The sequence below is a fragment of the Cicer arietinum genome, chromosome 1 (assembly GCF_000331145.2).
Source record: "Cicer arietinum cultivar CDC Frontier isolate Library 1 chromosome 1, Cicar.CDCFrontier_v2.0, whole genome shotgun sequence".
Classification (NCBI taxonomy): domain Eukaryota; kingdom Viridiplantae; phylum Streptophyta; class Magnoliopsida; order Fabales; family Fabaceae; genus Cicer; species Cicer arietinum.
Window position 1 is genome coordinate 9,133,656 of NC_021160.2, and position 8,526 is coordinate 9,142,181.

Sequence of the window (8,526 nt, forward strand, 5' to 3'; positions counted from 1 at the left end):
TTAATTAGTGACTTATTTATTATTCAGAGTTATTATTAGCGACTTATTTATTATTCAGAGTTATTTTTAGCGACTTATTTATTATTCAGAGTTATTTTTAGCGACTTATTTATTATTCAGAGTTATTTTTAGCGACTTATTTATTATTCAGAGTTATTTTTAGCGACTTATTTATTATTCAGAGTTATTTTTAGCGACTTATTTATTATTCAGAGTTATTTTTAGCGACTTATTTATTATTCAGAGTTATTATTAGCGACTTGTTGTAGACGTCATGCATAAGCGATAGCCCATGATGTAGACTCATCGCTACGATGCTTCTTTCAATGTCATGCAAGTGGAGGTAACAGACATGCAGATTTCAATTTAACTTGAACCCAATGATTTTCGTTAACAAAACCAATGATGATAACACGATCACGTGACAAATCTCCATTATGTGCACCCCTCAATGGGAAAAGAAGTCAAACAAAAAGTTTTTGCTAATGTAACAAGAACGAGATTATATTTTGTTGCTATCACGTAACCCATATCAGGAATGGTCATCCACTTCTCGTTAGCTTGGTTTTCCAACTCAGTTACAAGTAAAGACTCTGTCACTTCTTGCAAACGTTCCTTGAATAATGCAGCATATAAATCAGGTTTGGACTTAATCTCTGTATACAACTGCCGACGTATAATGCTCCAGTATTCTTCACCATAACCAAGTAAAGCAGCAATAGCACGATATCCACAGTTTCCATCTGCTTTAACATTAACTATGTCTTCAATATATGGATGAATTAAAGAAGGAAACTCGTGGAAATATTTTTTAACCTGGTGGGAGACTTGTTTGGATGCTTGATGGGAGACTTGTTTGGATGCTTGATGGGAGACTTGTTTGGATACCTGCTGGGAGACTTGAGTATCAACATGCTCAAAGTATGATGGGTCGCGATATACGTCATATCCCTTCGGCTTATTGCCTTTTTTCTTAACACCACCTTTTGTTTTGATTTTATCCACTGGTGCACACATTGATGTTGTCTCCGGATATGCTATTTCACGCAACTTGCTCTTTAAAGCCCTTCTTCCAGCAATATTAAGTGTTTTCCATTTTTTCCAAATTATATCCATCTCCGATGTAATGTCCAACTCTGAATCATTTGTCAACTGTTCATTCTCTTGATCACTATTCAAGGTTAATTTCCTCCAATGTATATGAACAGCATCTAATGGGATTGGAACACCTTTCATCTTGTATCGTGCTAACTCACATGCACAAGGTAATCCATGAGTCTTTCTAAGTATACTACAACACACATCTTTATTGTTATCGACATAACTGACTCTCTTGTATTCTTCAACAATATCACCTAAGGCTTTCTTGGATACCACCCAAGTCAATTTCTAAAAGAATGGATTGTTGTGTATATGCTCTTTGCGACTCTTACTTATCTCAAATGAACCTTTGATCTTAATAATTTGAAACTTCAACATGTCATTTATACCATTCCATGCCTTACAAAAATCTCATTTACTGTGTTCCAAAAATCTCTTCAATGACCAATGAGCAGACTCAACCCTAATATTTAAACAAAAAAAATACAAAATGTGAAGTAATGATCATATATCATGCATAAATCATATATCATATATCATACAAAATGTGAAATTTTAATGACATACCTATTAGTCGTAGTATTTCCTAGATGCAATACTCGATTGGTCCATGCTTCAACAAATCTTTCCTTATGAGGATTCAACCATGTGTCTCTGACGTAGTCAAAGAACATAATATTATCGACACATGCTTGCTCAAATACTTGCAAAAGTTCCTCGTACTCCTTCTCTTCAGAACAATAAACAATTTTCCTCCACAACTCAAGAATGGGTTCTTGCATGTCTTTCTTTAATATATACTGTTTGCATTTGGCTCCAACATTTTTGTTAATATGAAGTTGGCAAAGTAAATTTGTTGAAGATGGAAATACAACTTTAATTGCATTCATTAAAGCAAGTTCTCTGTCAGTCACAATCACCTGAGGAAATGACGTGTTTGAAACAAACAACTCTTTTAACTTCTCCAATGCCCACCAAAAGTTGTCTTGACGTTCAAAATCTATATAAGCAAATGCAACATTAAATGTCAACCGAGTTGAAGTTACACCAACAATTTCAAACAACAGTAACCTATACTTGTTGGTTTTGTAGGTGTTATCCATGATCAATACAAGAGGGAACATGTTCAGCAAAGTTATGGAATCTGGGTGCGTCCAAAACATATCCCTCACAACATTGGAGTCCTCATGAGTCCTACTCCAACAAGTATATTTCTCAGCTTCAAGTAACTTCAACAAGTGTTGCATATCAGTTCTAGGTCCCATCAAATTCTTCCTGTATGTACTTCGTCGCTTGTAAATTTGATAGATACTAGTCACATTTTCTGTATCTCGATCTCTCAAATATGACAAGATGTGTCTTGGTGCAACGTGATATTTTGTCAACTCGTCAACATGTTTCTTATCTTCTTCTGTTAAGCGTCCCATAAATGCATTATTCTCAAAAGTAGCTACTAACTCATGGTTGTGAAGTCCACAGATTAAACTAATAATCCATCCTTCATCATTTTTCAGTGGTCTCGATCTAAGTTTAAATGGACATCCACACCTTTTAGTTGAAGTACCTGTGTCATTTTTATTTGACTTATATTGTCCACCTCTATCACAACCAAGAATTAATTTTGACTTTCTTCTTCTCTTTCTAGTCTCTATGTCTGATCGAGTAATGATAACTGCTACTCGATTTTGTCGACTTATCTCTCTTGCCCATGATATGACAGCTTCTCGTGACTCAAAAATTTGATCAGTTGTAAATGCTTCAGTTAAATCTATAAATACTGGTCGTGTGTTTTCCATCCCTATTTCAAAAAAAAAAATTAAAATAAAATAACAAACAAATTAAAAAAATATTCAAAAAAAAAAAATTACCGGATTTTTGAAATTTCCGGATTAACTACCGGAAATTTCAAAAAACGAAATTTCTGGTGAACAAAAACTAACTACCGGATTTTTCAAAATTTTTGAAATTTCCGGTATTGAAAATACAACTACCGGAAATTTCATTGACCAAATTTCCGGTAATAAATATAACTACCGGAAATTTAGTTGCAAAAAATTACTTACCGGAAATTTCAACGAGGGGTCAGATTTTGGAGTAATTTTTTTTTACCGCTCACGTGAATAAATTTATTAAGGCTAAAAATGGGTTTTTAACAAATTTGGGGGGTACAAGTTTAAATGGGGGTACAAAAGCTAACAGTTCATTTATATACAAGAAAAAATGGAAATTAGTGATTGTGGATGATAATACCATATGGGCTTCCGCAAAATTTCTTGCCTATAAGATTGAGTCCTTTTAAGTCTTCTCTTATGAAAAAAAAAATACATTTTTGCAATAAAAAGTGATCATGGTCGTAAATTTAGGAATGAAAGCTTTAAGAATTTATTTAAGAATTTATGTAGAGAAAATAATCTCACAAAACTGGGCTTGTTGGCATTCCATGCTATGTTCAAAATAGAATATACATCACATCAATCTTTAACATTTCATATTTACACACTTTGGGATGTGGTTTTATATTTTGAGTGGTAAGGTTCAACTTAGAAAATTTGACTCCAAGTGTGATAAAGGAATTTTATTGGGTTGATTATTTAAGAAATCAAAGCAATTCATGACAAATAATTTTCCATGTCTTTTACTTCAAAATAAGTCACTTCATAATTTACTTTTTAATCAAACTCCTAATTTTCTTGATTTTAAGGTGTTTGGCTCTTTGTGTTATGCATCCACTTTGTATAATCATCAAGGCAACATTGAACCAAGAGATGTATTATTTGGATATAAAAGTGGTATGAAAGCTATTGCCTTATATAAAAACTTAATAGTAAATAATTTTTTTTTCAAGAAATGTCTTTCATCATGAACACATTTTCCCTTACAAATTTTCACCTTCAGATTCTATACTGTTTTTTATGTTGGACTTCCACCACATCCCTCACCATGCCTGATAGATACTCCCACTCTACTTTCCTCCACTTCACATCATATCCCCTTAGATTATCAACATCTAACTGATTATGTGTGAAGTCTCTCCAATGGCAGATCAATCCTAATTAGTGATCTATTGGTGAATGGTGATTTTCCATCAAGATCCTATTCTTTAAACTATTATGTATGTTGATGCTAATTCAGTGTTCCATGAACGCACCAAACACCTCGAAATAGATCGTCATTTTGTGCGGAATAAACTCCAAAGTAGTAGATTTTCTCACTAAGGCATTGACTGCTCTTGTTTTCAATTCCTTCATCTCCAAGCTTGACATGTTTGATATTTACTATGCTTTAGTAGTTATATTAACATTACTAAGAACAAATGGATAGTTGGATACTTATTACTTAAAGTTGAACTTTCTTGAATTAAAAGTATCACCAAATCCACTAAATGCTTTACAGTGAAATAAAAATCACAATGAAACTAATGCAAAAAAAAAAAAAAAAAACTATCACATTTTCAGTCCTTTACCAAAATTTCCTTACACATGAATGAAGAAATGAAGCTGTACAAATAATGACCTATTTTGGAATATGCAAGAATGGAAATCTAAGGAATGGAAGGAACAAAAAAAATTGAGCAACTGTTTTATTTTGGAAAGAATGTGGCCTATTCTTCATCTTGTGTTGAGAATGATTTATTAAAACCCTGCAGTTTTTCGACCGAGACTCATCAAGTAGAAACATGATGATGATGAAGATGAAGAATATGAGGCGTTATGAAGTTCTTGACAAGGTTCAGGTAACACTGAGTCTGAGAATCCTGACACATTTGAACATTCCCATGTAATTGGAGAAACATTATTTGTAGACAATGTTACATTTGAAAGGCAAATGTTTGTGAAAGGAGATTCTTTTATCCCTTCAAAACTTCCAGCAATTGTGATATTTTTGCCAATAATATCCTTCAAAGTAATGTGATTCAAAAGTGGAAAAGCTTTTGGATCAAATTTGTCATCAGGATGAGAGCCACAATCACCTTTAGCACCAATTGCTGTATACACATTCTCCATTTCAATGTTTGATATGGCAATTTCTTTTATATAACCACCTCTTCCTTTGGTGGTTCTGAATTCAATTCCACTATTTGAGTTGAAAATTTTAACATGTTCCACAAGAACATTTGAAATGCCACCAGACATTTCGCTACCGAACGAAAGAGCTGAGCCGGAAAATGCATGGAGATGAACCCTTCTGATGTGTACTTTCTCAGTTGGTCTTCCATAGGTAAGTCCATACTCATCCCAACCACTTTTTAGAGATATTGCATCAAATCCCATTGAAACAATACAATCTTCTATACAAACATTATCAGAAGAATCTGAAAACAATAAATGCACAAACATTAGCTAAGTGATTGTGACCTCTGTAGCACATTTTAGATTGAAGAAGTGACTAGTATCTTGGTGTTTGACACGGACACATGTACATTAAATTAATTCATTTTCTCAAAATATTATCGGTTTCAACATGTCAGTGTCAGTGCTTCATTGAACATCACCAAAGTTTGGTAAGCTATTGATGTTTAACAGGCATTGTCATTTTTCACAATGAGGATGAAAAATTGAGTCCATAACATGTTACAAACCTGGTACTATACCAACAGTATAAGGGGAATCGGGAGGAGTAGAGATTGAAATGTTTTGAATATGTACATTGCTGCATGAAATTAAATGAAACATTATCAATATTACTTATTGTTTTTGTTGCAAAATAAGTATCAAGAAGTAGAAAAAATATATACCTGCAATAAACTGGGTGGATGCTATATGCTGGAGCATTCAAGAATGTAAGATTTGAAACAACCACAAAATTAGATGATATAATTTCAACCAAATGAGGACGACTATGGTTAAGGGAATGAGAGTTATACAAATCCCACCAAATCATTCCCATGCCATCAATGGTTCCATTATTGCCTGATGAAGTTATATGAAAAAATGTGAAAATTCAATCTTCAGAAACAGAAATATGAAAAAAATTGGTAGAAGGAAACAAAGTGTTTGGATTAGAATAGAAAAACCTGTTATGACCACATCTTCCAACTTGTAACCATTTATCAAGCTCTTATGTCTTCCTTCAGGAACGTCTTTCCCTCGGCCGTAAGACGGTAAAGGTTCAATAACATCCCAGTGAGATGGATCCTACACAAGAAAAACCACTCTTCAATAAGCCATAAATTGGTTGAACATGAAATATTTCATACACAAGAGATCAGTGTTGTCAATCGCGAGTCACGGAAAATAGCAGTTTGTTCAAATTCTACTATACTATGTCTATAGCGTTATAGCGGCTATTTGACAACACTTTGCATTAAATAGCGCATCACGGAACAATGTCGATTTGTTCAAATTCCACTATGCTATAACAGCAATATAGCTGTTAATTTAACAACATTGCAAGAGATCAAAATAAAACAGGCAAAACTATTCAAATTTCTAAAGCTAGTAAATAAGTAGTAAACAATCATTTTGATCCTTAAATGTATCCATCGGTGTCAACAAAGTCCCTGAATGTATCAAAACATTCAAAGTTTAAACATTCTTAGTGTGTTTTTAGTTAGTAATTTCATTGACCAAATTGACAAACGGAAGACACGTTTTGAAGACTAAACTAACTAAAGACAAAGTTTGACATATTCAAGGACCCAAACTACGGTTTACTCAAAAAATAAGCAAGAGGTAGAAAGTACCTGAGATCCAATAATGACAGCACCTTTTTCCAAAAAGAGGGTAAGATGGCTGGTAAGATTGAAACTACCAGTGAGCCATTGTCCTGGTGGCAAATAGAGCTGAGCACCACCTTTATCAGCAAATGACTTGAGATAGAAAATTGCATTTTGGAATGCAATTGTATTCAATGTTTTACCATCTCCAACTGCACCAAACTCCAAAATTGAGACACTGTGTGGTCTAGGATCCAATTTTGGATTCAAACCACACTGCTCAACATCTCCATAAACTATCAAGGCATTGCTCAATGCCAGAAGCAAGAGCAATGCCACCTGAAAAAAAAGGTCACAGAACCAATTAATCACCAGAGTATCCAAAATCAAGAACAACATATAAAGCCAAACATAGTTCAACAAATAATTGTTCATGAAGCAAATAATTAACTTCAGATAGAGGTTTGAAACAAATCTGAAACAAGATTGAACAACCACAAAAGTGGAATAGAAAAATCAAGAAAATTCATAGCAAAAACAACGAAACAAATCAACAATAATGCTAAATTTTCACTTCAACAAAAATATTCATATCAATTCAAGATATTTATAGAGAACATAAGCAGATGAGAAAGAACTTCAAAAGGGAATTGAAAGCTGAAATCAAACTAAAATGCAAGTTTATGAGATCAATTTATCAGATCAAAATTAAACAAAATTCGACAGAAGCCCCACCATGAACAACAATCACCATTATCTAACAAATGAAACAGAACAACCCAAAATGAATCACATACATAAAACATGACCCATATGAATGAAAACACAAAAACTTTGACTTAAACATATAAAATTCCAACCAAAGATCGAAACTTGAAGAGACCCTTTTAGTAATTATCAACAGAAAACAATATAGTCTCAGATTTGGAACAAGTTTAAGGTCAAAACTCAAAATGGAAAAAGAAAACATAAACAAAATTGAAGCCAGAGAGAAACGTACTTACAAGCATCTTCTCAGGTCAAAGCTGGAAAAAAGGGTCAGAGAGTAAAGGACACAAGAACCAGCACTAGTGACAAGGCAAAGACAAGTAAGAAAAACTGAAAAAGAAATTGCTGAGAGAGAGAGAGAGAGAGAGAGAGAGGAAGAAGAAGAAGGCAGAGGAGGAAGAAAAGAAGCAGCTTTATGCAGTTTTGTGAGTATTATTATATATTATTATTGTAAGAATTAATGTACCAATGTAAAAAATGACAGCAAAGGAAGAAGATTAATGGTCCTTTCATATATTGACATGTATATGCATAAATATTTGGTAAGAGATTTTCTTTATTAAAACAGGAAATTATTAAAATGTATTATATAAATGACAGCTTTTTCATTTCAGGCATCAATTATTTTAGTATCAGTGTTTCTTTTTTAACTGAATATCATTTTACGTTTAAGATATTAATTTCTCAAGTTGAGGTGGACTAAAGTTGCATATGAGGTTGGTCCCTTCTGTTTAATTGATTTCGTGTAAACGTGATTTAGGTTGGTTTATCTATAACAAGTTATGATATTATTGATTTGAATCCACTCGCATTGATTTACAATTAAATGAGAGTATATCTGCATATCATAATAATTAAATAAATAAATTATTTTAAAAAATTAAAAAGTTGGTATTATAAAAATATGTTATTTACAAAGTTATAATTTTATTATTGTTGTTAATTTTATGTTGTGCCACTTAGTTTGACAATCTAGATGAAATTATAAAGCAAAATCTATA

General features: G+C 32.8%; 1 protein-coding gene across 1 annotated transcript; it reads right to left on the reverse strand.

Moving 5' to 3' along the window:
• Window positions 1-4,437: 4,437 nt before the first annotated feature.
• On the reverse strand, window positions 4,438-7,901 carry LOC101503329 (probable polygalacturonase). The gene is made up of 6 exons (XM_004487758.4): window positions 7,762-7,901; window positions 6,785-7,096; window positions 6,116-6,236; window positions 5,837-6,011; window positions 5,681-5,751; window positions 4,438-5,413 (listed from the first exon to the last, which is right to left on the reverse strand). Exons 1-6 carry the CDS (start codon window positions 7,765-7,767, stop codon window positions 4,734-4,736), a joined length of 1,365 nt encoding a protein of 454 aa, XP_004487815.1. The 5' UTR covers window positions 7,768-7,901; the 3' UTR covers window positions 4,438-4,733.
• Between the last annotated feature and the right edge of the window lie 625 nt (window positions 7,902-8,526).